Below are 21348 nucleotides of genomic sequence, written 5' to 3'. Positions count from 1 at the left end.
GGGGAGTAGTTGTTTTCTGATAGGTGTCAAGCGTAAAGTTTACGCTTGGGGAAGCAATTATATAGCGAAACAAATGTAGCGGTTTTTGTAAAACCCTTTTATAGTGAAAATCATTCAACAATAAACTGTTTTAATTAGTTTTTTTTTATCCAGTGAAAGTGTCATAATGAAGTGTTACTTGAATTTTTTTTTCGGAAACTGTTGAGGTCTATCTATCTACATCCATCTGGTGAAATAATTATTTTTAATTTTCATATCGATTTATTTTCATTTTGTTGACAAATGCACTATTTTCTTAGTGAACCAACAGTTTCTTATCATAATAATTGTCTTAATTCTAGTTATGGAGGTGGCACTCGTCCGTGGAATAGATCACTGGGCGGTATAGAACCTAGCACGGAGGATGGTCTCATCGAGGTTGTTGGTCTCACAACATATCAGCTTGTGAGTAAGTTAGGGTTAACGAGTTTCAATTTGCGTTTATAAAAATCGTATAACCTAGCCACTGTGTATTTAGAGAAACTATACAGTATATTTCTTTAATGTTCCCCCCCCCCTTTTTATTTTTTGAACGGGCCAACTCAAAGAATCGAAATTTGGGATAATGAAATTAATGCATGAATACTTTATTTCGAAGTGAAATTGACAGATGAAACTTTCAAGATGGCGACTGGGCGCCATCTTGAAAGTAATGAGCTTGAGGTCAGTTCAGAAGATGTTCGAAATGGTTACATTGAACTTCTTGACATATTTCCGATATTTCATGCAGAACATTTTAGAACACAGTCACGTCAATATATCTACAAATATTTATTATTCTCTCCCGTATATCCAATATTGAAGCAGGTTAAGTTTCTCATACCATTTGCTTCAAATAGCCACATGAAAAAAGTCCAGTGTCAAATCTGGCGAGCGGGCTGGCCATTCTGTAGGACCTCGAAGGTCAATCCACCGATTGGGAAAAGTTGTATCCAAATAGTTTCTTGTCTGGAATAATGTGGTGGTGCTCCATCTTGTTGGAATATAATATTCAAATCGAATTCATTAGGATTCGCTTCGACGATTTCAGTGATGAGAGGGTCAACAGTAGTTTCCAGCATATTCAAATACAGTTCCCCTGTTAAATTATGATCAATAAATAGAGTTTCTACAATATGGTTTTCCAATATTCGTGCCCAAATGTTAATTTTTTCTCAATATTGGGTATGTATTTCCCTAAAAACGTGAGTGTTGGTGTCGCCCCAATAACGGCAATTTTATCTGTGACCATTGACGTTTGAAAAAAATGTACATTCGTCACTAAAACAAATATTGTAGAGATAGGTAGGATACCTTGCAATGGTTTCCGTCATGATTTCACAGAATTCTGTTCTTCAAAAGTTTCCACACAGTAGAAGGAGACTCGTCACAAACATTCGCAACGGAATAAGTAGACTGTTCAAGATATACTACCATCTCACCAATTATTTGCCCTTGCGGTTCTTCCGAAATGGACGGATGACCAGTGGGCTTTTTGTTATGTACATTACTGGTAGTTGTGAATTTGGATACACGTTCCCTCAAATATTTTCTACAGATAGGACGATTCGGAAAACGTTCATTGAAAATTCATTCGGTCTCGTGAAAGTTAGGCGTCTGAACGTACAGAAAAATCGCTTCATTTTTTTCTTCCAATGGACGAGAATTGACTATATTAGAGATTGTTGACATGGTAGCTATCTACTAGTAAAACCGAAAACTAAAGGGAGTTTTACACGCCACGATAAATCGTAACAATTGATTGAACGATTTATCGCTCCAACAAATCGAAAGAATGGAGCACTGTTTACACGTTACGATAAATTGTAACGATTTCTTGTCAAATGTGACTTACTTGGTCTTGCAAAATCCTGGTCGTTTAAGAAATGAAGACGGTCAAAATACCACAAACTAGGTTTGTAGATGTCATTCGCACCAGCCCCAAATTTCTCCGAACTCGCAACTTTCAAAAGTTCTTTCTCATAAACCGTACGCAACGCGTTAAGTTTTTTACAACAGTGTTCCTATCTGCAAACGGAATTGGCCGCGGTGGTAGTGCGCTCAACTCACGATTGGAAGACCATGGGTTCGATTCCCGCCTCGACCAGATATTTTTCTCGAGAGAATTCATCTGGTTGAAGCTGGGATGATTCTGCAACCGTGTTAGGAATCACACGTTGAAAGGTAAGACTTCGTTAGTCATTAGCTCGCACAAGTTTCTCAACTTCTGAGAGTTGTCGTTCGTATGTGGGCGACAGCTGATTAACGGAAAAACCGATTTTAAAACAGATTTTCAAATGGATACTGAGTGAAATCGTAGCGATAAATTGGTGCAACTGTTACACGTTCCAACACATCGTTACGATTCCCAGAAATTGATGCCGGTCGGCTTCAACCATCGACTCCAATCCCAATAAATCGCTACAACCTGCCGTTCACACACAACGATAAATTGTAACAATCTGATCGTTACGATAAATTTCTACAACTTATCATTTTGTGTAAAGCCCACAAAAAATAACTTAACAAACCTTATCGTGTAGTTGGAATTGCCATGTAGCAGATAAAAAGGAATATTTTTAGGAATATCGATATTAATGTGTTTGTCTTCAGGAAATTATTAAATGTTTCGTAGTAGGTGAGGATATTGACTTCATATTCTACGGTTGTGAAGTATTCGTCGTGAGCTTCAAAATGATGTGTCACAAGACCCCCCTTTACATTTATTTTTTCCCAGATGGCGCCCTGTCGCCATCTTGAAAGTTTTATCTGTCAATTTCTCTTCAAAATGAAGTATTCATGCATTAATTTCATTACCCCAAATTTCAATTTTTTTGAGGTGACCCGTTCAAAAGATAAAAGGGAGGGACATTAAAGAAATGCACTATATGCTTTATAGATTGTGTACTTTCTAATGCACTGATATTTTTCAAACGACTACCGCTATCTCTAGGTCACACCGGGTATTTTTAGAATCACCCCCGTATTCAAAACAAATTTCAACTTGTAAGCGAGACTATCCCTTCTAAGTCTCTCATTCAATTGTCAATGGTTGAAATACCCACGCTTGAACCATAGTGTTTTCGCGAAAAGTGAGGAAGTTCCTTTGGAAAATGTCTATATTATTCTGAAACGGTTTCAGATAAAATCTCAGTAGGATGTTGTATCCAGTAAATCTAAATATAACTTTTCACAAAATACGTGCTTCAATTCCAGCCTCTCCTGCAAGCGGGCGGGCACGGTACATGCATAACCCAGTGCCGATCGGCGAAGATAATCACCTCGAAGACGATCCCGATGCAAGTGGATGGGGAGGCGTGCAAGTTGACTCCATCCGTGATAACTTTAACCCACTTGAACAAGGCGCCAATGCTCGCGAAACGGAAATACGGGAAATCGATCCCGACTCAAACTGCATTAGACAATCTCAAACTCAATGTACATAAATTGACCATGGCCGATTACGAGCAACTTCACAACGATAAAGATCTCCTCGCTCAAGCCGGTGAGTTCGAATTTCGATTTGTGTGTACGCTGTTTGTTAAAAAATAAGTGTTTTTTCATTTTTTTCAAATATATTTATTCATTCATCAATTTTTTATTTTGTCCGCTTCAAAGTAGCCCTCTCAGATATGATACACCTGTCCAAACGGTTTTTCCAATTCCCAAAGCAGATCTGATCTCCTCAATCATTGCAAAACTCCGTCCTCCCATGGGACTCTTCAATCTCGGGAACAGGAAAAAGTCACAAGGGGGTAAATCTGGTGAATACGGTGACTGATGCATGATTACGGTGTTGTTTTTGGCCAAAAAATTACTTGCAAGCAATGACATGTGGGCAGTTGAATCATCGTGATGCAGAAGCCATGAATTATTTTTCCAAAATACCAGATGTTTCCTTCTTATCACTTCTAGCAAGCGGCGCATAGGTTCAAGAAAATACTCTTTATTGACCGTATGACCATGTAAGAACTCGCGATGCACTACGCCACAGTAATCGAAGAATACAGTAAGCAACACATTTTACATTTGCTTTCCTGGGCTCTTTCATATGTACGATTGGACTTTGATTTCGATGTCATAACCATATACCTATTATTCGTCACCAGTTACGACCCTTTCAAGGATCGTCATTGATCTCCTTCAACAATTCCTGAGCGATACTCTTGCAACGGTTATTTTGGTCAAAATGCATTCAATTTTGGAACGAACTTCGCTGTCACACGCTTCATGCCCGAAATGTACAAAAAGATTGTATGACATGTGCCAACCGATATTCCTACATCCTCAGCAACTTTTCTAATAGTGATTCGACGATTCTCCAAAACAAAAACAATTTTCTTCACTTTTTCAACATTTTTATCGGTTACTGATGTTCTAGGGCCGCGGTCAGCAACAGCCGGACCGCGATCCGTTTACGGATATCCTATAAACCTTCTTTATGAAAAATTACATATACATGTCGAATTTCATCACGATCGGTTGAGCGATGTAGAAGTTTATCCCTTACCAACCAACCAACCAACCAACCAACCAAACAACCAACCAAACAACCAACCAAACAACCAACCAAACAACCAACCAAACAACCAACCAACCAACAAGCATCCATTTTTATACACATCAAAATTCGTAGATGAGGTATACCATACCTTTATCAATCAAAATAACACAAATAAAATCTAACATATTCTATTTCAAGTTGCCTATTTTACCAACTACTGATAAGTTTTCTATCTAGCCTGCAATTGATGCAGCGGCAAAATGAACAAATGTGGCTGCTAAGTTGTTCAATCTGTCAAAGCCATCACTTCAAATGGGCATAATTGATTTGCAAGAAGATGTATCTTTGCAAATGTATAGAACGTTATCCACTGAAGAATTTTGGGCCACAATGTCCCAGAAAAATATGAAAATTGTAAAAGACTAGCTATAAATTTGGCCACTATATTTGGCTCGGCATACATATGTGGAACATCTGTTTCAAAGATGAATTTTTTGAAAAACAAATATCGAAATTGCTGTCTCTCTCGAAAACCAAACTATAAAAAACTGGCTCAAGACCATCAGTGTAGTTTCTGTCATTAATAAGAGGTCTTGTATTTTTTTTTATAATTCAGAATGTGATTTGAAACCGAAATGATATGTAGCACTTCTTAATTAAAATTTGTTTTTTTCTATGAACCTCGTTAAAATGTTTCCACAGTATTCGGACCCCGCCTAAAACTACTTGCCGACCCCTGTTCTAGGCGTCCTTGACCTAAATAGCCCTTTATACTACATCGCCAGGTATGCAAAGTATTTTTCGAATGCGACATTGCTATTGAAACATCAAAATATATCAGATTCATTGTGGCCGTTTCAAATTCAACACAACAGTAATGATTCCTAGTCATGGCGAATAATGACGCAGCCGACTTGTGACGTTAACAACCCCGAGACAACGTTAAATTTGGCTATAATCGAAAACGAATGAGCAATGTATTTACTTTTTGAGTGTAATGCCTTTCTTCTGATAGAAAGCTGTCTACGTAATTCTAAACGGAGAGATATTGATATTTCGATTATGGTAGAGTTCCAGTGAACGAGCACAGAAAGGCCAACAACAAAAAAGCACGTCAAAGCCAGAAAAAGCACGTCAAGTCCATAAAAAGCACGCCAAAACCAAAAAAACACCTCAAGTTCGATCAAATGTCAATATTTTGCTCATTGTTTTCCTCGATTACCGTGGCGGAGTGCATCATGGTCCTACGATTAATAAGGAGTATTATCTTGAAGTTATACGCCGCTTGCGAGAAGCAATATGAAGGAAACGTCGCGTATTGTGGAGAAATAATTCATGACCTTTGCATTATGATAATGCAAAAGTCATTGATTGATTTTTTGGCCAAAAACACCATAATCATGCCTCAGCCACCGTATTCACCAGATGTGACCCCCTGTGAGTTTTTCGTGTTCCAACATTGAAAAGACCCATGCAAGACGGCGTTTCGCGTCGCGACGATTGAAAAAATAAAAGCCGAATCCCTGGGGGAGATCAAAGACATACCGAAAAGTGCACATCAGAACTGCTTCAAGGATTAGAAGAAACGCTAGCATAAGTGTTCTATACCCGAGTGGGACTACTTCTAAGTGGACAAAATAGAAACTGATGAAGAAATAAATATTTTTTGAGAAAAACGAGAATTCCATTCATTGTTTAAACAGACCTGGTATATTGATCAAATATAAATAATTCAATTTCCATAGAATAGAAGTGCAAAAGACTGATGTTGAGTCTTTTTGGCTATTGGCGTTGAGTCTTTTTGGCTACTGGCGTTGAGTGTTTTTGGCTACTGATTGCCTGTCCATATCCAGATCAGCGCACGCCAAAAATCCAACGCTTGAGTTTCAACAACAGTCGTTCATTTTATTTTTCAGCAATAAATATTGGTAGGATAGAAGTGAACCCAGTATCTGATTTAGAGCAAGTTAGAGCAATGATAAACAAAATTCTTGAAGAAAACAAGGACCAAATGATATGCTCAGATTGGTGTTTCATCGACTGTAAGTATTCATGAACACAAATTTTCCAGAACAGTCAGCATTCTCTTTTTCAGCTTGTACAGCCGAAAGATTCTTCCGCATCGACAAGGCGCAAGAGAGTTTGCATTTTGTCTTCGATATCGCTGTGGAAAACTTGTATATTCTTGAATATGAAGAAGAAACCGTCCCCCCAACTCCAGAAGATGAAACAGCAAACCCCTCACCCACTTCTTTTCAGGCGCCATATAACATTCCTCAGATGCGCATCAGGTAATGACAATGTTTATTTGAAGGTGTTTGACAATGTTTCGTGGTGTATTTCATCAGTTCGGATTTCCATTGTCTAATATAATATAAGTTGATTTGATAACCCTGAAAAAAATCAAAAAGATTAACCGAAAATAACAATTCCATTAAACAAAAAACTGAAATTACAAAGAAATAACATACAACAACCAAACGAATAAAAATTGAAATATTAATAAAAGCTGAAAAAAATTAAAAATATTACTAACAAAAAATTGAATGGTTACTCCAAAGTGATGGTAGAACAGGCCTTAGCTAGAAGACAGCAAGAACTTCACAAGGAAGAGAAGCAACCAGTACTTGCACTTCCCTACATCAGAGGATGTAGGAAAGAATAAGACGGATTGGGTCCAAGTATAACCTGGTAAGTATAACCAGATCTGAAGCAGGACCTGCTTCAGATCTGGGAAAACTATCCGTAGCAGCCTTACGAAAACCAGGCCACCAAACGCAGGCTGCGATTCCAAGAATAGCATTTACCGGATACCCTGCGAGTGCGGAGAATCATACATCGATGAAACTAAGAGGTCATTGAAAGTTCACATTGCTGAGCACAAGAAACACACACAGCGAGGAGAAACCAGAAAATCCGGAATAGCAGAGCATGTTTGGACTCATCAACACAACATCAAGTGGGCTCCAGCTGAAATCATCCACAAAGAGGAACACTGGTTTAGGGGAAAATTCAAAGAAGCCGCGTATATGTTGTCCAACAACGCATTCAGTCAAGCTGGCGTAGAGATACGTAACATATGGAAACTAATCAAGCGAAAAACGACCAACTCCCGCCAAACGGTCATCTCCCGCCAAAAGCAATGAAGAGGGAAGAGGGGATAGGTGAAAGCACTCGAATGACTTATAAATAGTCAGATCTCGGAGGAATAAGTCCAATTATCACCCGAAGACGATTGTGGATACTAACAATCGAAACGTTGTGATATAACTTGGTTTGAAATCTTTTAATTTAAATTTTTTCATTTTTTGTTAATAATATTTTTAATTTTTTCAGCTTTTCATATTTCAATTTTCATTTGTTTGGTTGTTATTGTATGTTATTTCATTGTAATTTCAGTTTTTTGTTCAATAAAATTGTTATTTTCGGTTAATCTTCTTGATTTTTTTCAGGGTTATCAAATCAATTTATATTATATTAGACAATGTAAGTCCGAACTGATGAAATACAGGTAATGACAATAATTATAAGGAACACTGGGTTCTTCTAGATTCACAGCTGGTGCATACAGATAATTTTAGAAAACAGGTTTGGGAAAGAAAGATTTTGGCTTTCTACTTCTTCGTCTTCATGCAATAAAAATTCCTAAGAAGAGTTTGGACGATTCCTACATTTTTTTGTATAAAGATAGAGAAGTGAATGAGCCAAAACCGTTCTTTTTCCTACAAATCATTCTCTCCTAAAAATATACTCAATTCAAACAAGGTGTATATTTTCTTGATTGGGGTATATTCTCGACTACCAAGGTAAACCTTCATCAACTAATAAAACTCGGAGGATTTGAAAGATAAACAAATCTACTTTATTCAGCTAATAAAACAAAATGCCCACCTCATGTAGATGAATGAAGAGAAACAATCAACAAGAACATGACTTCACCTTTTCCCCCGTTCCTCTCGATCTTCCTTCGAGCACTCTTCGAATCAATCTGGCCCAAATTATAAGGTCCCGATAATCTATCCAAATGATTAAATTATCTTTGTGTAAAGTTCTGTATCAGTTTCGTTCTGAGAAAAGACTACTTGTGTTTGTGCAATTCTTAAATCCACAAAGTATTGAAAATTGTTCACTATTTAGCCTTCAATTCGTATTTTCAGTTGGTCGTTGGTGGTTATTTTCGAAAATGAAAGTTTCCGCATAACAACTTCGCTTTTCCTAAAAGGGAAATGTAGACCATTTTTCCTTTTATATTCAGGACAGACTACACTTTTCAATGTATTTTATTACTCACTTGATTATACGTGGAGAGTCTACTTTAGACTGATGTTTTAGGACGTTTGATTTTCAGTGACTCATTGTCACGTCAAGTATCTACTACTGACTGAACTGTGAACTGCTCATGTCACCATTTATCATATCTCCCCGGAGCCTAGTACGAAACAATTATAGAATTGGAAAAAAGGAGGCTGGCGATGGAATACTTCAAATCAGCAAGATAAATATTGTGAAAGATGGAATAATTTAGGTCATATAGTATTTCATCTTTCAGTATCTCTCTCTAATCTATCATCACGCAAGGTGTTAAATAGCAAAATTGTGGAGCGGCTTGACCAACAGTTATAAGACATAAGATCTTCCAACAGAGACTTTCGAACTTTGTTGTTGTGGAAGATACATCTGTCAAGTTAGTTGCCAGTAAGTATGTTTTGCCAAATCACCATGGATGAATATAGCATTCAATAACACGTGCAGATAATAAAATTGTTTCATCAAAATGGGTGTTCTGTTCGGACAACGCAATGTGGTGAACAGTCCACTGATTCAGTAAACGATCGATCAATATCCGTGTGTCGAAAACATACAAGACCTGCCGAAAACATGATCGCTGTCTGTGAAAGTATGCAGGAGAATCCGAGGCAATCGATTTTGCGTCCCTCACAGATCACGACTTCGCAAATTGTGCATCGTAACTTGGGCCTGCACCCTTACAAAATTCAATTGAACCAGGAACTGAAGGTAAACGACTATAGCCAACGAGGTGTGTTCGCTGAATGGACTCTGGAACAGTTGGCAACTAGCCCTTGAAATATCCTAAATTCAGGCAGACAGTGACGTCATCACACCAGTCAAGTTGCCTTTTAGCTCGCTCATTTAACCAGAGTGCACCAAATTATCAGGTGGTGCTGTCACCCTGCTAGCTAGGAGGTGAGCCAATCAGAGTGTACCAAATTGTCACGTAGCGACCTCAAACTGTCACCCAGCTCGCCAGCTAATCAGAGCGCATGTTTCTGCATCTCAGAACATCGTGACAGGAGATTTGGATTTTCTGTGGACATTGTAACGCTCTTTACGCGTTATTGGTCACTTTGACGCCGAGTTCAGGTCACGGGTTGCCTCCGGCGCCAGCTTTCAGCGTGGTGTGATCCACGTGCTCCGGGTAGCGTCATCGAAGAAATGTAATACACCAGGGGTCACTATGGTATTGGCTAAATCAACTGTAGCCAGTACGGCAGGCTTTAACTGCCGTCCTGGGTTCGAGTCCTGGGTACCTGCTGCTTTTAGTTAGAAGTAAAATGAAACAAATAAATCAAGCGTTTTCAAATTTATTTCAACACATCAATACAGGAATCAAGAAAAATCAATCTATTACTATTTTTACAAGCGGAAAAAAGTGGACAAAGGTTACGCATTCATCATGCCAAGCATCGACAGACCGTTAGGAGACTACGGCAAATGGTGCGCAAGCACAAGTGCTAAGATCATTCAAAACTCTTATATGAGGATTCGTGATTCTCATTTCAAAACAGATAACTAGCAATATACGGTGGTATCAACTTGAGTGGTGTTTGGCACACGGCCCTCGACAAATTATAACAACAATATAATGGTACACCCGGTATAATAATTATTCAGAATGTGGGGTGTTCATCACACGACCCATGTAAATGTTTACGTTATTCGGTATACGTCAACAATATCAATATGAAGGGTGTTCAGCACACGGCCTTCTTCAAAATAAAAGAATAAAAAATATCAATACAATTGACCACTCGCTATCAAGGGTGTTTTCACACGGCCTTTGATATAAAACGGTCATATAAAACGGCCGAAGTATCAAACAAACTGAGAAACACTACTTTTTATCCACTTACTTTTTTGTCTACCGGTTTGCCTTTATTTACTGGAGTTCGGACTCGAACGGAGCAGGAACTGGATCTGGAACTGAGACCCAGACTAAACCCATCTGAACTGTCTTGGTAGATGCTATCAAGATTATTTTAAATAAATTTCTACTCGGTGTCAGGTGATGGAAGAGTTTTGCCCTCCATCGGTGGTACGTTGTTTTAACAAATAACGTATGATTTTCAAATCTCATTGGCGACCTAGCATAGTACAGTTTCCTATCGCTATAGAGTGGCAAATCACATTGGCGACCTGGAATTTCTATCGCGATAGAGTAGCAGCAATTTGATCGAGGAAGGCATTCATTCAGTCGGGATTAAATAAATAACGGAGCAATAATATAAACACAAAAGTAAAAAAGCTGTTTCTACCTGACGTACCACTGGGGAAATTAGTAACTTCTTCACAACATAAATAACTCAAGCAGACAGAAAACCAGGATCAGGCGTATCCCACAACGAGACAGACCAGCCAGTCACATGGTGCGCTTACATCTTTTCGCTCAACACATTTTTGTTTCATGACGTCATGAAAAAAGTTTTCGTTGGAGAATTGAACGCAGGTCTTTGGTGTGATAGATTTGATCTTCAGTTTCGACCTTAAGTCCCGACACCACCGTTAGATATAGAAAGTAATTATGAAGTGCTGATAGTGATGAATTTGGTCATTGCTTTCCGAATTGTTTTTACATTTGAGTTGTAATTATGACCCCTGTTCAGTTGATAAAATATATTTATTTTTTGTTCGGAGTTGTATTGAGAAAAACAACTGTGACAGAGCTGGAGTGAAACTGACTTATCAGTGTAGGTGTAGGGCGTTGGCGTTATCGCCGTTTGAGAGATAACGAGTCGCGCGCGCTTGGGATGATATGAGAACAAAATTCGGCCTTTCGCAGACCACAACTTGGCGAATTTTGCGCTGTGACTTGGACCTGCAGCTGTACAAAATTCAACTGACCCAGGAACTGGAGGTAAATGACTATAGACAACGAAGTGTATTCGCTGAATGGGCTCTGGAGCAGTTTGTAACTGACCCTAATTTTCTTCGAAAAAGCATATTCAGCGATTACGCCCATTTCTGGATGAATGGGTAGGTGAACAAACAAGATTGTCGAATTTGGGACGATACCAATCCATACGAAATCCAAGAGCGGCCAATACATTCCGAAAATGTCACTAGTTGTTGTGTATTTTGAGCTGGCGGCGTCATCGCCCCATATTTTCTAGAGAACGACGATATCCAGGCCATCACTGTCAACGGCGAGCACTTCTTTTGGCTTGAATTGGATGATCTGGACACCAACGACATGTGGTTTCAACAGGACGGAGCTACGTGCCACATTAGATATTCGGCACGAGCAATTTGAGGTCATGGTCATCTCACATGGAGGTGATGTGAACTGGCCACCGAGATCGTGCCATTTGACCCCGTTAGACTTTTTCTTGTGTACCTCACACATACTCTGTTTCATTTATATATAGAAAGCGCTCAGTGGAAGACCCTATATATAGTGTAGGAGCTACAATCTTCATATCATCCCCTCGCTTTTGAACAATCTTCAACCGACTGCATGGCAGTTCACCAAAATTGAAATCTAACCTCTTGTGTTTTGAAATGATCCTCTGTTGATTCGACCCCCCTTTGTCTGTTTTATTATTTGATCTCCTGGCTCCGGTGTGTGTAATGTTAATTTAATATATGTGTGTGTGTAAGTTTCTGTACATAATATCACATCATAATGTGTGTATGTGTTACTCATGTTTTCTTATATCTACCGGAGTCGCCAAATGGTCACTCTCAAAGTTGTATCTGATTTTGTTTCATCGGCCTCTTATGTTTGTCCCTCTTGCAAAATCTGAGTAAAAGTATGACCTTATTCACTCAGATGTTCTCTGCATGGTTTTTCGGGACATTTGCTTATTTGGTACTAAGATCCAGGTTCCAGTAGATGTATCAATTGGAATAGCAAATGCCCGATAAAGTGCGCTTAAATTTGTAGCGCTTGAGCAATATAAACCGCTTCTCAATTTAAGAAGTCCTGTTGAATTCAGTATTTTTTCATTTTCAACTATTTTGTGTCTCAAGAAAAATATTTTGGATTCTATAGACATGTGTATATTTTTTTCATTCACTTTTTTCTTTCTTCAGCAAAGAAGATAGTTTAGATTCACCTAGTGACCACCCTCCCTTATCGCCGAAAGTCGTCGAAACTCCAGAAGATCCACCTGTTCCCGAAGAGAGTATTCCTGTGGGAGAGACTGTTTCTGTGATGGAAAACCAACAGTTAGCTCGAGTTTCTCCTGAGGCTAGTATCAAAATTAGAAGGTACATAAATATAATCTTGGCTCTAACACATCTGTTCGTAAAACCATTGATAGAAGTTGGGTGAGTTGAACATTGTCCACAATTAAGGAAGAAAACATCCCACCGATTCTTTATCAAAGGTTTTTTTCACGATTTTTTCATTCTTTCACTTTGAGGGACCATGCACTTTTTGTTTGAAACGTATCGAGAAGTCTGGTTCGTATTAGGTAACTGTAATAACTTGAATATTATATTTTCATTATGTCCTAATAAGGGGTACCTTTGGCTTTTTCATTTACCTGCATGACCTGAATTATCAAAAGTTTAATTATTATTCAGTAACATCTATCCGAACCTTTTGTTAGCATGTATACAAAATAAAGTATGGTTTGCACCATTTGTTTTATTTTAATGAACCTCTTGCAACAAACCTTGCAGAAAATATTGGAGAGTCGGTATTGAGTGGTATCAAAGAATACGGCAATTTTCGGAAGTCCTGAGAAACAGCTCCATTTCTGATATTTTTTTAAATATTCGTTCTTCATATCATTTGAAAGGTTTCAAAGCGAGGAAAGACTCATTTATATCATTCAAACAAGAAAAAGGCAAGTGGTGAATTTAATTTAATGGGAAAGATTTAGGGAGATCAAATCAATAAACATTCAAATGTAGGTTATTAATCCACATAGAATTTTTCGGTTTCATTGCATTCTATTTTTGCTCCTGAATTTCATGGTGTCACTAATACGAATAAAAAACCAGATTTTTTCCATTGTGACTGGGAAACAGTCAGAGGTTCTAGTTTACACATTTTCTGATACGAATGTCGAAATAATATTGTCCCAGAAGGACAGTCGATACTTTCGCCAATCCAAAAATATTCTCCCAAAGTTTTTCATTTCTTAAAAAATGCACTCAAACGTCTAGTAGGTTAGGTTAGGTTAGGTCCAAAGTGAGTAGGTCTATTCGACCCTCCACCGCAACCCGCAAGGGTTTATTGTGGCTCACACCTATTCACACTCGACCAAATAAACCCAGCTTCTTAACGACGCCGATTAGTTTGTATGGTGAGTGGTCTTTTAGGTCAGATGGTAAGAATACGGCTCTGCCGAATTCTAAAAACCTGATTCGGTCTCCAGCGGGCCGGGAACAATGTGTGTGCTCTGCTGTTTCATCATTTTCTAAACAGAGGTGACACACACTGTCTTCCGACAGTCCGAGTCTCTGCATATGATGATTCATATGCATATGTGAGAAGGCCTGTTAGACATCGTAGTTAATCCCTACTGTAGTTCAACAACTGTTTGGTATCAAGCTTCAAAGGGTAAATAATCGCCTTAGAGAGAGCCAATCCTGGAATATTTTGCCAGGAGTCCGTAAATCTTCTTGCCATCGAGGTGTTCAGTCTTTGTTTGGCAATACCTCCTTTACAAGGGAGTTGCAGCCTCATTGCCTTCTAGGCCAGTATGGTCAGTAATCCAGGTCAGAGACAATCTGTTAAGTCTTCCTATCGAGGAGAGTCGTTTTTGGCAATTTGCTACCAATTCAGACGTTGCTCGGGAAGAGCCAAGAGCTTCCAACGCTGCATGACTGTCCGAGAATATTTTTATTGACTTCTATATGAGGTTGGATTATTCCAATCTCTCCGCACACAATTCAGTAGCGTAAATTTTCGCTTGAAATACAGTCGCATAGGCAGGTTGATATTGTCCTGGGTCTGCGACTGAAAACACCTGCACCAGAACCGAAAGATTTCTGTGAACCAACAACCTGTTTATGGACACTCTATATCTGAACACGTAACGAATATCGTTTTACCAGTATAGTAAGAAGCGAGTTGAGCAAGGTCAACAAAACTTCTGAACACGTAACAGCACACCTAGATAATGACAAATGAGATTTTGTCGAAACGTCGGTGAAATTAGAGATAGTATCACATACACGGATCAAATACCCGGAAAACCAGTTCAACATATTCCTATCCGTGAAAACTTCAGATTTCATATATATATATATATATATATATATATATATATATATATATATATATATATATATATATATATATATATATATATATATAATCGATCGCTTCGAAAACACTTCACTAATATTCTTCGAAAGCTTCTGATAATTCCTCTTCCATATATTCTCTGTTTCACTATCACTGTCGTCATTTTAATCAACAATGAATTTACTTACACCATTATTATGGTGGATGTAGTCTTTTTCAACTAAAATTACTTTTTTAATCCTTGTCTGCCAGTCTTTTTCGGTAATAATAATACTTCTTCTTCTTTAATTAGTTCTATTACCTTTTCATCAAATTTTGGAAAATTATTTTCAAGCCTGATGCTTCTTCTCAAGAACTATCACACTATTCGTATCCAAATTTGGGGTCGAAAATATTAGCTTCCATGTTCTTATGATAGTCAACATTGCAGTCCTCATGAAATTTCAAAGAATCCGGAACTCATCCTTCACTTCTTCCACAATTCACAATGATCAGTCGCGATCCTTTGTTTACAGGCATGTTGTCAAGCATAGCTGCTTGACGTTTATTATTTTAAATCTAAATCCCAGTTTCTTCATCCAAGAGTTTTGTCACAGCAGCTTATGTTACGGCCGGAAGTATTCAATTTCTTTCTTATGATTTCAGTTGTAGGAATCTCATTGCTTTTGTAACAGTCGTATATTATTTTTTCAATGATTTTATTAGATGAACATCTAGAAGATTTGCTAATCTTGTAGCACATCGCGTCTTACGTTCATAAGGTTTGTTTTTGACTATTTTACGTTCAGTTGAGAAATAAATTTCGGTCAAATCTGATGTTGCTTGTAATATTTTATTTCCCTCGAAACCAAACTTGAGATGTAGATTCTTATATACATTGAAACATACTCTTTCTGTTTCAGTATTCAAATGCCTCCGAATATTATTCACTGATATCTCTTTTTCGTATTGTTCACCATCGCTATTGGAATCACTACACTGGAAAAATTCATAATGTGGCATCCAAGGATGCCACATTTTGAACAGAAAACAAAAATTTTAAGTAATTATAGGTGCACCAATATCGAATTTCAACACTAAAATCGCGATCAGTTCCTGAACTGAACATTGATGACATGAAGACGATAATGATCCCCGCATGCCCCGAGTTCTCTTCTTCACCGTAACATGATTTCAGATTTAATTGTATGGTTCTTCAGCCAATCACAAAACTCGGTTAGTAAAAATTATCCAATACTAACCGCCAAGTCTACAGTCCACTGCCGGTTCATTTCTATGTATTGGTTTTTTAGGCCTTTGAGAGTGCCGTCAACTTTAAGAGTGCACAATATCGTTTACTTCGACTATAATCAAATTAATTGCTCTGATAGACAATTATGTTATCCGTAAAATGGACGTAGAGCGCGATATGTAGAACCATGATTTTTAAAATAAACTAGCACAATTTGGAAGCGTTGTTTATGAATCAGTCTATTAATGTTGAAATACCAAACCAAACTAAATATAAATCAATTGACAGCTAACAAAATGGCCGCTGGTTGAAAAAGGTTTGCCAACTTAAAGTTATATACCTCTATAAAAAACACCTACTTACCAGCACCCCGGATGTTCAAACAACCGTTTTTATATGCTCGTGTGAACGTGGCCAATGAAACAGGGCAAATACTCACAAAAACATCACCATACAAACCCTTTTGTGATTACTGTAAATAAACAACAACAAATGTAGATTTCTGAATGCCACAATATATACACACATCGGAAAAGTCTAGGGATATTTTTGAAAATGGCAATATTTTTTTTTGGATCGCTTTAGGGAAAAAAAGTTGCCGGGTGATTATTAAACGAATGTAACTTACAACAAAATTTATTAAATGGTCAAAAATACTGAGTGCGCATATAAGCAAAACTAAAAAAAAATATGGCTCTTCTTTGGCACCCCGAAAAAAAATCATAATACAAAAAAAATTGGAATCAGTACAAAGTATGGCCTCCACGCTGGTTTATTACGGCCCTACATCTATCGTGCATCGACAAAATGAGATTGTTAATGTCTTGTTGAGGTACATTTGCCCATTCAGCGATTAAAAGCTCTCTCAATTGAAACGTTGTGTGAATGTTCCCCATATGCGGAGTAATTCTTCGTTGAAGCATGTCCCACACATGCTCGATGGGATTCAGGTCCGGTGATTGGGCTGGCCATGTCAGTACATCAACTCCTTCGTTGGTGAGCCAGTCAGTCACTAGACGCGCGACATGTGGACGAGCATTATCGTGCATTAGGTGGAAGTTTTCACCAACAGCACAAGCAAACGGACGGACGATAGGTAGAAGAATGGTGTCGAGGTACTGTCGAGCTATGAGGGAGCGATTTGGAAAAACGAGATCGGTTCTGCCGCCGATCATGATTCCGCCCCATAGCATTACTGTACCACCTCTGTATGTGTGGACTTCCAGGTCGTCTCCACAGTCTTACTCGACGAGAATCTGGATGAAATCCAAATCTGGATTCGTCTGTAAACGAAACTGTGGCCCAATCATTTGCATCCCAGTTTTGATGTTCTTGACACCACTCTAATCTTCTACCGCGATTGCCTCTCGACAAAGGTGGACATCTAAGTGGCCTTCTGTTGTGGAGATCTGCTTCATACAGTCGATTTCTGACAGTATCACGACCAATGGTTACCTGGTGCGTCTGCTGCAACACGTTAACCAACTCAGGTGCTGTGATTGTCGGTTGTCTTCTTGCGGTTAAGACCAAAAATCGGTCTTGAACTGCAGTTGTAGCGCGTCTTCGCCCTGGATGTTGTTCGGCTGGACTGCCAGTTTCACGGAAACGCCGTCACAATCGACTGATAACACTTTGGGAGACCCCCAAACGAAGAGCTACATCATTTTGTCGCATGCCACCTTGAAGAAGCCCTACAGCTCTATTCATCTCAGCCAATGGTAAGTGATGGCGTTCCATGTTAAAGCACAATATTTCCAGTTTAATTGCTGAGCAAGAACTGCATAGAATGTACAAACTCGACACTTTCAGATTATTCATTTTAGCCAAAAACCTACAGTTTGTAAAAAACTTGATAAAAGATTAGTTACCGTTTTTGCAGGCTTTGTTCAACCCATAGAAATCTACAGGGTGGTCGAGTGTACCAATTTAATCGAAATTAAACGACCTCATGCATTTATTTTTATGATATTCAGTATGTTATAAAAATATCCCTAGACTTTTCCGATGTGTGTACTTTCAAAAAATGTTTGCATTGGGGCTCGTACAAGTATAATTTTTTAAATTTGACAAGTGTCATTCTCCAAACAACGACTGAACTTTACTCTTGTATCTGCCAATTTGATTCCAGATTTCCTAAAATTATGTGCTATTCGTATCATATGCGTCATAACATTACAATATAAATGCCCATTAAACGTCTCATGGTACAATCATAAAACTTTCAATAACCTCTGCATATGGAAACCTCTTGTATATTTAATAATACGTAATACGACCCATTCCAGAAGATCATTCTTTAGGATGAAATGATCATTATTCAACGTACCATCAAAGTTCATGGAAATTTATTTTGTTCAAATTAATCGTTGGCTCTTAAACTCCAAACAAGTACTAAAACATGATAGAAGGATATATTTTATATCCGTCGATAATAACGAACATAAAGACGATGAAATGGTGTCATTTCTGTGAAAATAACCAATTGTTTATTACTGTTGGAGGTATACTAAAAACTAGACTACAGAATCTATTATACTCTTGTGTGGAGTTAATATAGAATGGGGCTCTGATATTTGGCCTTCGAAGGAGTAATGATTCTGAATTTATTGAATGAAGTGAATTTTGGAAATTACCAGCCAATTTTATGTGATCACCGAGAATCAGTATTCGATCTGCATCCTTTTCTTTGGTTGGTTTGACAAATATCGATGAAAAAAGAACTCAAATGGTAGATGAGGTTCAGTCAATATGAATTTTGGAAGAGTTAAGGGTATTATAAATGTGTTGTACTGCTGTACTGGGTACCTCAACATATCCTCCACAAAATGCGGGAGCATACAAGAAATCATGTTATTTATTAAAATAACTATTCATTTAAAAAAATACACAAACTCTTCAAAAAATTATATTCTGTCAGGCAGTAAGATTGAGGTTTTGTTATCAGTTCATACAAAATTTCATACAAGCCAGTTGTCAAATAAACTCGTTATTCCACTTTATCACGTTATCCACATTTGGTATGTTATCCATGATATAATGTCTCATTCATGTCTGAGAAGATTTGGTTCATTTTATGAAAGAAGGAACGAGACGAAAATAAAATGAGTGGTCATATCAAGTATACAGTGCATTTCTTCAATGTCCCCCCCCTTAATATTTTGAACGAGTCAAATCAATGAATTGAAATTTGTGATAATGAAGTTAATACATAAATTCTTTATTTTGAAGTGAAATTGACAGATGAAACTTCCAATATGGCAGCTGAGCGCCATATGGGAAAAAAATTAAAAAGAAAGGTGGGTCTTGTGATACATCATTTTGAAGCTCCTGACGAATACTTCACAACCCTAGAATATGAAGTCAATATCTTCACCTACTACAAAATGGCGGAACATTTAATAATTTCCTGAAGACAAACACATTAATATCGATATTTCTAAAAATATTCCTTTTTATCTGCCATATGGCAATTCCAACAACCCGCTGAGGTTTGTTATTTTGTCTTTATAAAAAATTGGAGTGACGCCAACCCTCACGTTTTCCGGAAAACACATACTCAATATCTAGAAAAAAATAACGTTTGGGCAGGAATATTGGGAAACTATATTGTACGACCTCTATTTATTGATCAAAATTTAACAGGGGAACTGTATTTGAATATGTGTCTCAAGACCCCCTTTTCCAATAATTTTTTTCCCAGATGACGTCCAGTCGCCATTTCGAAAGTTCCATCTGTCAATTTTACTTCAAAATAAAATATTCATGCATTAATTTCATTATCCCAAATTTAAATTTTTTGAGTTGACCCGTTCAAAAAATAAAAGGGGGGGCATAAGAGAAATGCACTGTATAGCCGGAATTTTTCAAATTATAAAGTTAGAAATGACTGGCCTTTTTTAGACCAAAGATAAATAGACCAAGGCGATATTTTACCAAGATCATCAATCATATTATATCAAATTTTTCGTAAACTCTTTCCACTGTATCTTATCGTAATATCGTCAGAAAAACATTTTAATTTTTCCATATCAAAAACTCAAAGAATTTATATAAAGCACGAATGAAGTGGTCCTAGGATCGATCCTTGAGTAGCACCACAGGAAAATCTACAGGGTCTAGTTGAACTATATTCCCAATAAATGATTTGAATAATCGAATTCAATTGAAACAAAGGTGATAGTAAAATTACCATAATATACTGAAGAAACCACTTTTTTCCAATTCAATTTCACAAAATATTTATATCAATCTCAATTATTGGTTAATCACCCGCTCACTAAGGAATTCAGTTCATGTGTACTCTATCTAACCCTCTAAAATGTGAAAACATTGATCAGATGTGTTAATAAACCTTCAGATTGTGGTGGTGGAAAAAGTAAATTTTAGAATTCAATGGTAATGAGGTTTTTACTGGTTTCAACTGAGTCTGGCTTATGTTCTCCACTTCTTGAATCGATGTTTCAATCTATGTAGATATGGTTCAACTTTGTTGAAACACACAGTAGTTTTTAATTCAAACAAATGAGTATTCAGAAAACATTTTTGGAGTACTTGTTGGTTTTCAGAAAGATAGCGCTTGGATCAGTCGATTATCATCCCAACATAGTGACCTTCACAATAAGAATGAGTTGATATTTCAACAAGCTAGACCAATGCTTTGCTACACCTTTGCTTTTTGTTACTATTTGAATGAAATTCAACATTACAGAAAATCTCAATAAGACACCGTAAATCTTTCCGATTGTTTTTAATAAACAAAAAGGCCCACCACAAGATTTGTTCCCAGGAAAGACGGCCACAACAGGGGCAATGAAACTCGACTGATCCAAGAGTTTTTTTCAATAAACTATTGGTCCATTACTTTGTTTGATCTCGTGGATGATTTTTCGAAATTCATTTCGAAAACACAATGAAATTGAACTATTTTCTACGTGCACAACACACTCTTTAAACAGTTTGATATACTACTTCATCTACAATGAAAACTACATCTATCTATTATATTCTCACACTAATAAGGACTGTGCATGCAGCATCACTGAGCGATTGTTTGGTTTGAATCAAGATTCGTACTATGCTTTTAGGTAAGATTAT

At 37.5% G+C, this 21348-nt stretch overlaps 1 protein-coding gene across 6 annotated transcripts in view; it reads left to right on the top strand.

The window, feature by feature from the left end:
* The window catches only part of rdgA (retinal degeneration A), a 381505-nt gene that overhangs the window by 342767 nt on the left and 17390 nt on the right, over positions 1-21348 (top strand). For 4 of the 6 annotated variants that reach the window (XR_012467391.1, XM_074183068.1, XM_074183066.1 and 1 more), the window contains 6 exons: positions 342-444; positions 3235-3523; positions 6439-6564; positions 6618-6813; positions 12854-13030; positions 21288-21338. Coding sequence is in view for 5 of the 6 variants with exons in the window: in XM_074183068.1 (XP_074039169.1) it covers positions 342-444; positions 3235-3523; positions 6439-6564; positions 6618-6813; positions 12854-13030; positions 21288-21338 (942 nt within the window). In the remaining variant the exon portion in view is untranslated. Of the gene's footprint in view, positions 1-341; positions 445-3234; positions 3524-6438; positions 6565-6617; positions 6814-12853; positions 13031-21273; positions 21339-21348 lie in introns of those variants that run through there. The other 2 variants (XM_074183070.1, XM_074183069.1) reach the window with 2 other exon arrangements.

Source organism: Leptinotarsa decemlineata, unplaced genomic scaffold, assembly GCF_025532065.1.
Source record: "Leptinotarsa decemlineata unplaced genomic scaffold, Ldec_3_MD MMD2_tig00026330_RagTag_RagTag, whole genome shotgun sequence".
Classification (NCBI taxonomy): domain Eukaryota; kingdom Metazoa; phylum Arthropoda; class Insecta; order Coleoptera; family Chrysomelidae; genus Leptinotarsa; species Leptinotarsa decemlineata.
This window is presented reverse-complemented; position numbering and strand designations above follow the sequence as displayed.